Genomic DNA, 13,891 nt, shown 5'->3' on the forward strand with positions numbered 1-13,891 from the left:
GGATGAAGTATACGTTGCTGCTGCTTTAATTTTGATGAATAAAAAAATATATATATCATGCATGAGATTTCTTGTCGCTGCAAACCTTAAAAAGCAGTCACTCATCATTTAAAAGCAAATTCTCCAATAGAGGAATGTTTTACCTTAAAAAGAGGACCACCACCAACACTCATGTTTTTTTTTTCAATCATAAACCATTTAATTAGAGAGTGTTTAGTAAGAATTCAATCTGAAAATTTTAATTTTAACTCCATTGATTGCAATTGATCATCCCAAAAAAATGCTTTGAGATATTGATTATGGGAACATTCACTTGATAAGGGAAATTAAAAGAGCAATGTTTTTTATTGTCTACATGCTACTTATTATATAGGTTTTACACATTTTTTGGGGGAAAAAAGAGACCAGGATGATCCCATCAGAGAGTCCCGTTTTTTTATTTGTAACAGGATAATCATATCGGTGAGAATCTTGATTTCGACTTTTGATCGTTGTCAGAAAAAAAATATTTAAATGAGAATGATTTTATAAGTTAGAACTTAATTATATATGTATTCATAAATTAGATCCAAACTCATTTCCATTTTCAATACTAACTTTCTAAGTATTTTTAAATAGTATTTTTATATGACACGAGTGATCACTTCAAAAAATGTCTTCCTTACCAAAATTAAATTGGGTATCTTTTATTTCCAAAATCAATATTTCTATTATCTTTTGAAGAAAGTTAGGGCTATAACATGAATCATAACCGTTTTTAATATAAAAAAAATGAATATGAGACATTTGATATTGAAAATATTTCCAATTAATGCATTGAACTATTTCTCAAAGTTTACAATATATAGAAATCTCTAAAAAGATGAGAGATGACATGAGCAAATCCAAATCCAAATCGAAAACCAATCATCCAAGGCTAGCTGGAAAGTGAATGGGAATAACGAATAAATAAAGAAAAGTGACCAAGTAGGACCAAACCTGACCGGACAAAATGTAACATTTATAAGACACAAACATAAAACACTAAACAGACAATTAATACTATAGAGAAAAGTATCTCCCATTCTTAACTCCTCTCAACAAGCAAGGAATTCCACCCACTATATAAAACCCCCCATCTATACCATCTTATCTCACACCAACATCAACATTTCTGATCAATACCTTATAAGTGTTCCATTTCATCAAACAATCAACATGTCCGGCGGCGTTGGAAGGATGTCTCTAGCACCCATCGAGCCCGGAACCACCACTCCCACCACTCTCCAGCCACCGCTTTCCCAACCCGCATCCGTAACCGCCCCAACCACCGCCCAAACCCAAACCAATCTCACCACCGGCACCAGGCCAAACCCTCTAATCCCCTCCACCACCACCAACACCACCACTCCGTCTTGGACCAAACCATCTGCCACCACTAATTCATCATGGACCACACCTTCTGCCACCAATAATGCATGGACCACCCCTAGTTCTGCCGCCACTCCGGCATGGACCACTCCTTCCGGTTCTTCAAACATTGTGGTTCCTCAGACTCAGACAAATCAATCTTGGAACACCAACCGCACACAGTTAACTCTTCCTACTTCCACCAACTTTGCGGTTCCTCAGAGTACTGCCACCAACTTCATCGACCCTTCTACAACCGTTCCTTGGCAGACCTCACTTCCACAAAAGTTGGCCGTGATTCCGAGGCCTATCGCAATGTCCGACGAGAATGTAATGGTGAAGGACGTCGAGGAAACTCATTCCCACGACGCCATTTCTATTGAAGTCCGACCTCTTCTTGAGGTTGTCGAGGACATCTTTAGCTTCTCCCATCTCACCAATCAACAGGTACAAATCATAATCATCATTACCTTTGCTAACAAATCCAATTGGTGATGTTAACATTTAACAACGATTGTTTTACCGTCGCTATTACTTAATGCATGTGTCTGATCACAGGGAATCCTAACTGGCAAATCGGAAGTTGAAAGAAACAGGAGAGGATTCAACAACATCCCCGACGAATTGTCGCACACAATAGAACGTATCAGCTGCGAGGTCATTATCGATATCTAGTAACGATATAATTATTTTTTATAAAAAGAAATGGAAATATTTGTAACAACAACATAGTATAGATTGCACAGATTCAATGCGGAAGAGGAGGAGATGGACATGGAGCAGCATTACCTTTGTTCAAGATGTTAGCCATGTACACATGGGACGCGAAGCTGGTGTTAACCCTAGCCGCCTTCGCCCTGAGTTATGGTGAATTCTGGCTTCTTGCTCAGACCTACCTTTCGAATCCATTGGCTAAATCGATGGCCATCTTGAAGAAGGTTCCAATCCTCATAGAACGATCATCGGGCCCTGGCCCTAAGCAACGTTACGATGCTATCGGTAGAGTCATCAAAGCCATGCTTGATGTTACCCGCCTCATTGTCGAGTTTTATGACCTTCCCACCATGTATATCTCCTCTGACCAGCCTTCAAGAGCTGCCGTCATGGCTATGATTCCTACTGCCGCTTATCGTTGTATAAGAGGAGTCATTACATGTGTTGCTCAGATTATCCATCTTTCCTCTAGTCAAGAGTAAGTGTAAATTAATTGAACAATCAAATCGAATTAATTATATATGAAAACTAATATTATGATTTGATATGTTATGATGAGTTTCAGCAGCTACGGTTACTCAAGTATGGGATGGGATCCACTCCACAACGTTGCTCAGAGCATTGAGAGCATACTCAGTTATCTCCAGAAGGAAATGGACGTTTTGCGACGAATAATAGGTGATTAACTCATTTAGGAACCCTTTAGCGACACAGTTATTTTACAACTGTTTATTATTTCTTACAGCTGACAAGTGGGAAGACAAAACATTTGAGGCAATCGTACACATTGTGTATGGAATGGTTCACGTAGACAACATGAAAGTCCTTTCCGCTCTAATTCCGGCAAAGGACCCTGAACCACTCTTGGAAGTCGCTACTAAGAGACCGGTTCGTCTTCTACACTCTTTAGTTTTTATATATCAATAAACTTAAAATAAACTAACTTGATCCATTGATGGATGCAGGCGAGTTTGGAGTATCTGAAGCACAAGAACGTGTTGCTGCTGATCTCGGATCTAGACATGTCGGTTGATGAGCTCTCGGTCCTCGAACAGATCTACCACGACTCAAAACAACACGCTTACGAGGTGGTTTGGATTCCAGTGGTTGACCCGTCTCTCCAAAACAGCGAAACAACCTTACGCAAATTCAATAATCTTCAATCTTCCATGCTTTGGTACTCTTTGCGCCACCCAACAATGATCGATCGTCCCGTCATAAGGTTCCTCAAGGAGATATGGGGATTCCATGTTAAGCCCACTATGGTGGTTCTCGACACTCAGGGGAAAGTTCTAAGCACAAATGCCATCCCCATGATGCTCATTTGGGGTAGCACCGCTTTTCCTTTCACTAGCCAAAAGGAGAAGGAGCTTTGGCGCGGGGAGACATGGAAGCTCGAGCTTTTGATCGATGGAATTGAGCCAACCGTCTTAGAATGGGTAAATATATTTGTTTTCCAGTCTTACAACGAGAATAAGTTTGAGCGTGTTGTTAATAACGCGAATTTATTTGCAGATTAGGGACAAGAAGTACATCTTCCTATACGGAGGAGAGGACATAAAATGGATCCGGGAATTCACTACCGAGGCAAGGAAGGTTTCCGCGGCGACTGGAATCCAAATAGAGATGGTTTATGCAGGTAACAGCCACGGGAGGGAGAAAATGAGGAACGTGATGAACATCATCAACCGTGATAAGCTGAGTCATTGCTGGACCGAGGCTATGGTTTGGTTTTTCTGGACCCGTCTCGAGAGCATGCTCCTTTCCCGTCTCCAGATCGACAAGGAGATATCGTCCGTCGTTCCGAGGACTAGCAACGCCGCAAATTTTATTCCTGGAATGCATGGGGAGTGGGCGTCGGCTGATGATGACTCGATGGTTCAAGAGATTAAGAAGTTGATAAGCTTTGGAAGGGGCGGAGGGTGGGCGGTTTTTGCTCAGGGGTCTCAGGTTCTGTCGCTGACTCATCTGACCACGGTTGTGCACGTGTTGCAGAGGTTTAAGGAATGGGAGATGGATGTGCCGACCAAAGGTTTTCCTACAGCGTTTTGGGGACCGCTTAAGGAGCATCATGATGAGCTGAGGCCTTGTAGCCGTTTGGAGTTTCCGAGTAGCGTTGGGATTGTCCCTGAGGGTATGAAATGCCCCGATTGTCGCCGTCTTATGGAGAAACACATCACTTTCCTCTGCTGCCACGAGGATCCTACCTCGGTCAGCCTCATGGATCAGAAAATCTAAATCGCGATATGGGCGATATCTCCGCGATCTGAATGATATGATATGATGTTATGTTGTATGTTTGATGTGAGTTTGTTGTTTAATTAATTCCATGTGATTCATTATTGAATGGATCATGGAAATTATAATTATCTTTTATGTATGTTTTGGCTTGGCTAGTTTCATATAACTAGCTGGCTAGGTCTAAAAGTTAAGTACTATATATGCATTTAATGCATAATGTTAAGTTATGTTATGAATAAAGTTCTTCTTAATTTTCATAACTTATTGTTTTTATTTATTTGTTTGATAATAATAATAGTTGCATAATCTCCTTAATTAATTGTTTAGATTTACAAAGGAAAAAGTAATGAAAAAATATGCAAATAAGAACTTATTTAATAATAATTAGATCTTATCAAAAGTTAAACTTTGAGTATTAAGTGTTTTGATTTTTTTTACTTGGTTTAAACTTCTAATGTCTTGCCTTGTTTTTCACCCTACTTTTGACTATCATGAGCAATTATAGAATAATAAGTCATCATAATAGGTCTTTAATTAACAAGTTTATATGTTAAGCAAGAATATATATATATATATATATATATATATATATATACCTAATTATACTTTAGCAAAAAAAAAAGTGTATATAATTAAACCTTTATGTCATGAGGAGGGATATTCATTCATGCTCTATTTTGTTGAATGTTTCTTTTTTCAAATTTCATTGAATTTCAATTTTTAATTAGCCTCATTACCCTTTTTGTTTGTCTTCCCAATCCCCAATATTTAAATAAAGTTGAAACGTATCTAATTTTGAAAGGAATATATTTAAAGGGGTGTAATAATTGAGATTATTTTGTCCAAAATGTATCTATTTTTCAATGAACTATAGTCAAAGAATTATAATTAAAAGAGAATAAGTATCTCAACAAAACAAAAACTTAATTAACTAAGAAACATTCAAGAATGAGACAGTCTCTACAAACTTTATCAATAAAGGAGTACTTAATTAGGATATATTTGTATTACATATTGGAGAGATCAATTAAATACATTATTTATCATCTTACAATAACCATAAAATTATGAAATTTTATCGTTTATCTACAATTTAAAATGACACAGCTTTCATCGTCCGTCCAAGAACAAGAAATGAGGTAAATTTCAGACAAATTTCACAACCAAACATACATATAATATAATAATCGCTCAAATTTCCCTCTAATTAGTTCAAATTACAGGGTAACTTAAGTTCAAATTAGTTCAAGATTTAAGTTTCTTAATTAACTAGAAACCATTATAAATAAATAGTGAACAATCTTATTCTTTAATTTGTTTAACAACGTGAGCTTTTTCTACAATTAAGAGCCCCAGCCGAGGTAGTAACTGCACCCATAAACAAAGCTGGCCTCGCACTTAAACTTGAAGCCCTGGCATAAGGTGAAGATGCCCCAGCCCCCGACTGCCTAAAATAAGCACCATTCAACATCAAGTCTCCCTCCGATCTCCAATTCCAATTCTTCCCCTCGCTCTCAGCCGCATCCTATTTCGTCACTTGTTTCCTAAACAGATCATTCGGTGCCAAAAATCGATTTCCCTGAGTACTATTAATTGTCGGCGAAGCACTCCCTCCAATCGCGTACATCTCCCAATGAGATAGTCATTATTCACCACATGAAAGTATCCATGTCTACACCTGCAGCTCCAACATGTTTCAAAAAAATCCAATTTAGCGACGGTATAAAAACAGTCGTTAAAACATTAGCGGCGAAAGTCTGAAATATACTTGCCTTGGCATTCTTTGAACAAGGCCTTCTCCAAAATGGTGAAAAGCAATTGTGACTTGCATGTTTTTATCTTGTAGATAGTTATCATTGTATCCTAACAACATCACCTTATCGTGCTGGGTCATATAATTATTCGATAAAGTTATCGCAGTCGATCCATGTATCGCATCGATCAAACCATCTCGACAGTTTGACAACGAGCAATGATCAACTCAAACATTCTTTCCACCGAATATCGATATCCCATCACCATCCGACACCTACCACCACCCTGCATGTTCCGGAGAATCTCTTATCAACGTTTGTCTTCTTGGCCTAAAACATTATAATAATATATATATCTTAGTTGCATCTAATTGGTTAAATGATATAATAATGTTTTTTCACTATTGTTGATTTAGTTAGTTAAATGATATAATAATATTTATTACGATATTACGTGCAATGGTGGATGTGAATTCCGTGTATGATAATATTGGTTTCGTAGTGAATGGGAAGAATGTCAATTTTATTTACAAAGTTGGATTGAGGTGTCAAATTTATTTATAAAGTTGCAAAATTCTATTTTTATGTATAAAGTTGTCAAATTGTGTCAAAAATAAATAAAATAACGGAAGTCATCTAACGGGGTTAAATTTGTATCCACGTGGCATCCATATTATATATATATTTTTTTAAACTATTTTTCTTTTTCATTTTTAACTAACCTAAACTTAATAAATAAATAAATAAAATTACTTTTTTTTAAGGGAGCTAACTTATCTCTTCCTCCTTCACCTCGTATCTGCCGTCGCCAACCCTTCTTCACCAGCAAAGCATCTCCGACGATTGCCTCTCTGCACGGTTTCTTCCGACAATATCTCCGACGACTGCCCCTCTGCACGGTTCAGTTTCACCGGAGATTGCTTTCTCTTCTCTTCAATCGCTGCCTCCAGATTCATCTTTAGCCTCGGCGTTTCTTCTTCCTCCTTGTTCTTCTTCTACAACCTTTAGACTTTGAGAGACAATGTCAATGTTCGAATTGTGCAACCTTTTTTTCTTTCCTCTTCACAATTGCCGCTCTAGTATTCAAGTGATTCTCTGGCCCATACAATAGACGAATTGATTCGGATATTGTCGATACAGTTGGTGAGAGTTGTGGTTCTGGAGATTTTGGCTGAACCTTAACAACTTCCCGAAGTCAATGAATAACTGTCCTCCCTTGATTTTCACCGTCACAAGAAACAACGTTCTTTCCTTTATTAACAAGTCTCACCCCCGCACTCCGTCCACTTTTTTCATATCGAGTATGTTTGATGAATTCAAAACTGTTAGATTCTATAGGGCAAAACAGGAGGAAGATGTTCCTTTTGTAACTGTACTAAATCGTCACGATCAAGTCCTAATTTGATGTCCGTGAGGTGATTTTGGAAACGAGATGACCCGGAAAATCTACGAGACAATGGTCGTTGGTGAAGAGGGCGGCGACGGCGACTACCGGTCAAGAGGAAGAGGTCGGCGACCGGAGGCTGATGTTGGTGAAGTAAAAAAAAAAGATTACTGGTTAGGTTTGTTTTAGGTTTGTTTGAAATGAAAAAAATAAAATTTAGAAAATATATATATATAAAAAATATATACGTGGATGCCACGTGGATATAAATATAACGGAGTTAAATGACTCCCGTTATCTTATTTATTTTTGATACTTTTTAACAACTTTATATACAAAAATAAAATTTTGCAACTTTATAAATAAATTTGACACCTCGCTCCAACTTTATAAATAAAATTGACATTCTTCCCCGTAGTGAATTGTAATACATGGTCCAGTACCGGAAATATGAACATTAGCTACTCTACCATCTATTGTCTTAAAGGAGTTAACAAGGAGTTCTTCTTTGAGAGTGATGACCATATCTCTTTGAAAGATGATCCATGATAATATATAAGTGATTATAAGGATGAAGTATACGCGTTGCTGCTGCTTTAATTTTGATGAATAAATATATATATATATATATATATATATATATATATATATATATATATATATATATATACCATGCATGTTCATTCAGATTTCTTGTCGCTACAAACCTGAAAAAGTTGTCACTCATCATTTATTTCCAAATAAAGCCAAAGCAAATTCTCCAATAGAGGAATGTTTTACCTAAAAAAGAGGACCACCACCGACACTCATGTTTTTTTCAATCATAAACCATTTAATTAGAGAGTGTTTAGTAAGAATTCAATCTGAATTTTTTAATTTTAACTCCATTGATTGCAATTGATCATCCCCAAAAAATGCTTTGAGATATTGATTATGGGAACATTCACTTGATAAGGGAAATTAAAAGAGCAATGTTTTTTATTGTCTACATGCTACTTATTATAGAGGTTTTACACGTTGTTTTGGGGAAAAAAAAGAGACCGTCAAGGATGATCACACCGTGTGAATCGAGTGAGAGAGTCCCATTCTTTATTTGTGACGGGAGAATCATATCGATGAGAATTTTGATTTCGAGTTTTGATCGGATACAGAAAAATTTGTTTAGATGGGATAATGATATTATAAATTAGAACTTAATTTTATTATATGTATTCAAAGATTAGATCCATTCTCACATTCAAACTCATTTCCATTTTCAATACAAGCTTTCTAAGCATTTTTAAATAATCTTTTTTATATGACATGAGTGATCACTACAAACCAATACTTCTAGATGGGTGGATCATAGAAAATGTCTTCCTTACCAAATTGGGTAAGTTTTATTTCCAAAATCAATATTTATATATCTTTTGAAGAAAGTTAGACTATAACATGAATCATAACCGTTTTTAATTAAAAAAAAAATGAATATGAGACATTTGATATTGAAAATATTTCCAATTAATGCATTGAACTATTTCGCAATGTTTACAATAGAAATAAACCTAAAAGGATGAGAGATGACATGAGCAAATCCAAATCCAAATGGAAAATTAACCAATCATCCATGGCTAGCTGGAAAGTGGATGGGTATAACGAATAAATAAAGAAAAGTGACCAAGTAGGACCAAACCGAACCGGACAAAATCTAACATCAAGACACAAACATAAAACACGAAACAGACAATACGAGAAAAGTATCTCCTATTCTTAACTCTTCTCAACAAGCAAGGAATTCCACCTACTATATAAACCCCCCCATCTATACCATCTTATCTCACACCAACAACAACAACATTAATTCTCAATACCTAATAAGTTCTATTTCATCAAACAATCAACATGTCCGGCGGCGTTGGAAGGATATCTCTAGCACCCATCGAGCCCGGAACCACCACTCTCCAGCCACCACTTTCCCAGCCCACATCCCAAACTAATCTCACCACCGGCACCAGGCCAAACCCTCTAATACCCTCCACCAACAACAACACCACCACTCCGTCTTGGACCAAACCATCTGCCACCACTAATTCATCATGGACCACACCTTCTGCCACCACTCCGGCATGGACCACTCCTTCCGGTTCTTCAAACATTGTGGTTCCTCAGACTCAGACAAATCAATCTTGGAACACCAACCACCCACAGTTAACTCTTCCTACTTCCACCAACTTCATCGACCCTTCTACAACTGTTCCTTGGCAAACCTCACTGCCACAAAAGTTGGCCATGGTTCCTAGGCCTATCGCAATGTCCGACGAGAATATAATGGTGAAGGACGTCGAGGAAACTCATTCCCACGATGCCATCTCTATTCATGAAGTCCGACCTCTTCTTGAGATTGTCGAGGACATCTTTAGCTTCTCCCATCTCACCAATCAACAGGTACATCATAATCATCATTACCGTTGCTAACAAATCCAATTGGTGACGTTAACATTTAACATTGGTTGTGTTACCGTCGCTATTACTTAATGCATGTGTCTGATCACAGGGAACCCTAACTGGCAAATCGGAAGTTGAAAAAAACAGGAGAGGATTCAACAACATCCCCGACGAATTGTCGCACACAATAGAACGTATCAGCTGCGAGGTCATTATCAATATCTAGTAATGAATTAATTATTTTTTATAAAAATAATGGAAATATTTGTAACAACAACATAGTATAGATTGCACAGATTCAATACGGAAGAGGAGGAGATGGACATGGAGCAGCATTACCTTTGTTCAAGATGTTAGCCATGTACAGATGGGACGCGAAGCTGGTGTTAACCCTAGCCGCCTTCGCCCTGAGTTATGGTGAATTCTGGCTTCTTGCTCAGACCTACCTTTCGAATCCATTGGCTAAATCGATGGCCATCTTAAAGAAGGTTCCAATCCTCATAGAACAATCATCGGGCCCTGGCCCTAAGCAACGTTACGATGCTATCAGTAGAGTCATCAAAGCCATGCTTGATGTTACCCGCCTCATTGTCGAGTTTTATGACCTTCCCACCATGTATATCTCCTCTGACCAGCCTTCAAGAGCCGCCGTCATGGCTATGATTCCTACTGCGGCTTATCGTTGTATAAGAGGAGTCATTACATGTGTTGCTCAGATTATCCATCTTTCCTCTAGTCAAGAGTAAGTGTAAATTAATTGAACAATCAAATTGAATTAATTATATATGAAACCTAATATTATGATTTGATATGTTATGATGAGTTTCAGCAGCTACGGTTACTCAAGTATGGGATGGGATCCACTCCACAACGTTGCTCATAGCATTGAGAGCATACTCAGTTATCTCCAGAAGGAAATGGACGTTTTGCGACGAATCATCGGTATTACAAAATACTAATTACACTTAGGAACCATTTAGCGACTGTGTTTTGCAACATCTTTCCATTTAGGAACTCTTTTAGCAACACGATTAACTTCATTATTTCTTGCAGCTGAAAAGTGGGAAGACAAAACATTTGAGGCGATCCTACACATTGTCTATGGAATGGTTCACGTCGACAACATGAAAGTCCTTTCGGCTCTAATTCCGGCAAAGGACCCTGAACCGCTCTTGGAGTGCGCTACTAAGAGACCGGTTCGCGCGTATTCTACACTCGTTTTTAAATATCAATAAACTAAAAATAAACTAATTTGATCGAATGGATGGATGGATGCAGGCTAGCTTGGAATATCTGAAGCACAAGAACGTGTTGCTGCTGATCTCGGACCTAGACATGTCGGTTGACGAGCTCTCAGTCCTCGAACAGATCTACCACGACTCAAAACAGCACGCTTACGAGGTGGTTTGGATTCCAGTGGTTGACCCGTCTCTCCAAAACAACGAAACAACATTACGCAAATTCAATACTCTTCAATCTACCATGCTTTGGTACTCTTTGCGCCACCCATCAATGATCGATCGCCCCGTGATAAGGTTCCTCAAGGAGATATGGGGATTCCATGTTAAGCCGACTATGGTGGTTCTCGACACTCAGGGGAAAGTTCTAAGCACAAATGCCATCCCCATGATGCTCATTTGGGGTAGCATCGCTTTTCCTTTCACTAGCCAAAAGGAGAAGGAGCTTTGGCGCGGGGAGACATGGAAGCTCGAGCTTTTGGTCGATGGAATCGAGCCAACCGTCTTAGAATGGGTAAATATATTTGTTTTCCATTCTTACAACGAGAATAAGTTAGAGAGTCTTGTTAATAATGCGAATTTATTTACAGATTAGGGACAAGAAGTACATCTTCCTATACGGAGGAGAGGACATAAAATGGATCCGGGATTTCACTACCGAGGCAAAAAAGGTTTCTGCGGCGGCGGGAATCAAAATAGAGATGGTTTATGCAGGTAACAACCACGGGAGGGAGAAAATGAGGAACGTGATGAACATCATCAACCGTGATAAGCTGAGTCATTGCTGGACCGAGGCTATGGTTTGGTTTTTCTGGACCCGTCTCGAGAGCATGCTCCTTTCCCGTCTCCAGATTGACAAGGAGATATCATCGTCCGTCGTTCCGAGGACTAGCAACGCCGCAGATTTTAATCCTGGAATGCATGGGGAGTGGGCGTCGGCTGATGATGACTCGATGGTTCAAGAGATTAAGAAGTTGATAAGCTTTGGAAGGGGCGGAGGGTGGGCGGTTTTTGCTCAGGGGTCTCAGGTTCTGTCGCTGACTCATCTGACCACGGTTGTGCACGTGTTGCAGAGGTTTAAGGAATGGGAGATGGATGTGCCGACCAAAGGTTTTCCTACAGCGTTTTGGGGACCGCTTAAGGAACATCATGATGACCAGAGGCTTTGTACTTCTTTGCATTTTCCGTGTAGCGTTGGGATTGTTCCTGAGGGTATGAAATGCCCCGATTGTCGCCGTCTTATGGAGAAATACATCACTTTCCTCTGCTGCCATGAGGATCCTACCTCGGTCAGCCTCATGGATCAGAAAATCTAAGTCGCGATATGGGCGATCTCCGCCATCTGAATAATATGATATGAACTAGTGGATGATGTTATGCTGTGTGTTTGATTTTAGTTTGTTGTTTAATTAATTCCATGTTATTCATTATTGAATGGATCATGGGAATTATTATTATATTTTATGTATGTTTTGGCTTGGCTAGTTTCATATAACTAGCTGGCTATGTCTACTATTTAAGTACTATATATGCATGTAATGTTACGTTATGTTATGAATAAACTTCTTAATTTTCATAACTTAGTGTTTTTGTTTATTTGTTTGATAATAATAATTGCATAATCTCTTTAATTAATTGTTTAGATTTACAAAAGAAAAAAAAAATGATGAAAAAACAAGCAAATAAGAACTTAATTAGATCTTATCAAAAGTTAAACGTCTTTGAGAATTAAGAGTTTTGATTTATTTTTGAGTTGGTTTACACTTTTAATTTTTGCAGTGTTTTTCACACCTTACTTTTGACTATCATGAGCAATTGTAGAATAATAAGTCATCATAATTCATAATAGGTCTTTAATTAATAAGATTATATGGTAAGTAAGAATATACCTAATTATACTTAAAGCAAAAAAAAAAAGAGTATATATAATTAAACCTTTATGTCATGAGGAGGTGTATTCATGCATGCTAGCTAGCTCTATTTTGTTGAATGTTTCTTTTTTCAAATTTCATTGAATTTCAATTTGTAATTGGCCTCATTAGTACCATTTTTGTTTGTCTTCCCAATCCCCAATATTTAAATAAAGTTGAAATCTATCTAATCTTGAAAGGAATATTTAAAGGGGTGCAATAATAGAGATTATTTTGTCCAAAATGTATCTATTTTCAATGAATTGTAGTAAATATTGAATGTTAATTAAAAGAGAATAAGTATCTCCACAAAAACAAAACTTTAAATTAACTAAGAAACATTCAAGAATGAGACCGGCACTAGCTATAAACTTTATCAATAAAGGACTTAATTAGGATATATAGCTGCAACAATAACTTCAAAATAGTGCAAGAAATTCAATATTATTAATGCAAATCACAACAAGAAGAAGAAATCATTAAATATTAAAAACATTTAATTAGTTTGGGCAATTAATTTTTTTATTATTAAATATCATATTTACTTATAAATGTAAAAATGTCATATTTATCAAAGTTAACAAAAAGTGATATAAAAACATCTTATTTTTCTTTTTAATTTCCAATTTTTGGTTATTGGCATCTCAATAAACGTCTCATTTTTTAGAAACCGTCAAGATAATAAATAAATAAATAATCAAATTCTAAGAAAACCCATATCTAATAACAAAATTAGGTGGTTGAATGAAAAAGTCATTCCCACCTAAAGCATAATATTTATAATACATATTTGCTCTTTAAAATCAAAATGTTTTCTTCAATTAAATTTGTTCTTTT

General features: G+C 37.2%; 2 protein-coding genes and 1 pseudogene across 5 annotated transcripts; 2 read left to right on the top strand and 1 right to left on the bottom strand.

Moving 5' to 3' along the window:
* Positions 1–1,120: 1,120 nt before the first annotated feature.
* Positions 1,121–4,604, top strand: LOC124940216 (protein SIEVE ELEMENT OCCLUSION B-like). 3 transcript variants are annotated; one of them, XM_047480706.1, is made up of 7 exons: positions 1,121–1,836; positions 1,948–2,046; positions 2,127–2,581; positions 2,669–2,781; positions 2,849–2,991; positions 3,069–3,542; positions 3,619–4,604. In XM_047480706.1, exons 1-7 carry the CDS (start codon positions 1,198–1,200, stop codon positions 4,339–4,341), a joined length of 2,646 nt encoding a protein of 881 aa, XP_047336662.1. In that variant the 5' UTR covers positions 1,121–1,197; the 3' UTR covers positions 4,342–4,604. The 3 variants fall into 3 exon arrangements, with proteins under 3 accessions (XP_047336662.1, XP_047336663.1, XP_047336664.1); XM_047480707.1 differs by having other exon boundaries at positions 2,672–2,781; XM_047480708.1 differs by having other exon boundaries at positions 2,136–2,581.
* A 1,058-nt stretch (positions 4,605–5,662) lies between these two features.
* LOC124940056 lies at positions 5,663–6,374 on the bottom strand (annotated as a pseudogene).
* A 2,923-nt stretch (positions 6,375–9,297) lies between these two features.
* LOC124940459 (protein SIEVE ELEMENT OCCLUSION B-like) lies at positions 9,298–12,608 on the top strand. Of its 2 annotated transcripts, none has more exons than XM_047480980.1 (7): positions 9,298–9,906; positions 10,016–10,114; positions 10,194–10,648; positions 10,736–10,848; positions 10,960–11,102; positions 11,185–11,658; positions 11,735–12,608. In XM_047480980.1, exons 1-7 carry the CDS (start codon positions 9,364–9,366, stop codon positions 12,458–12,460), a joined length of 2,553 nt encoding a protein of 850 aa, XP_047336936.1. In that variant the 5' UTR covers positions 9,298–9,363; the 3' UTR covers positions 12,461–12,608. The 2 variants fall into 2 exon arrangements, with proteins under 2 accessions (XP_047336936.1, XP_047336937.1); XM_047480981.1 differs by having other exon boundaries at positions 10,203–10,648.
* The last annotated feature ends 1,283 nt before the right edge of the window (positions 12,609–13,891 follow it).

The sequence above is a fragment of the Impatiens glandulifera genome, chromosome 5, assembly GCF_907164915.1.
Source record: "Impatiens glandulifera chromosome 5, dImpGla2.1, whole genome shotgun sequence".
Classification (NCBI taxonomy): Eukaryota; Viridiplantae; Streptophyta; class Magnoliopsida; order Ericales; family Balsaminaceae; genus Impatiens; species Impatiens glandulifera.

Excerpts from the sequence above, each read along its gene's own strand:
- LOC124940216 (XM_047480706.1), top strand. The coding sequence starts at position 1,198 with ATGTCCGGCGGCGTTGGAAGGATGTCTCTAGCACCCATCGAGCCCGGA. Across the intron at positions 1,837-1,947 it reads CCCATCTCACCAATCAACAG|GGAATCCTAACTGGCAAATC; the intron begins GTACAAATCATA and ends GTCTGATCACAG. Across the intron at positions 2,047-2,126 it reads TAGAACGTATCAGCTGCGAG|ATTGCACAGATTCAATGCGG; the intron begins GTCATTATCGAT and ends AACATAGTATAG.
- LOC124940459 (XM_047480980.1), top strand. The coding sequence starts at position 9,364 with ATGTCCGGCGGCGTTGGAAGGATATCTCTAGCACCCATCGAGCCCGGA. Across the intron at positions 9,907-10,015 it reads CCCATCTCACCAATCAACAG|GGAACCCTAACTGGCAAATC; the intron begins GTACATCATAAT and ends GTCTGATCACAG. Across the intron at positions 11,659-11,734 it reads AGCCAACCGTCTTAGAATGG|ATTAGGGACAAGAAGTACAT; the intron begins GTAAATATATTT and ends ATTTATTTACAG.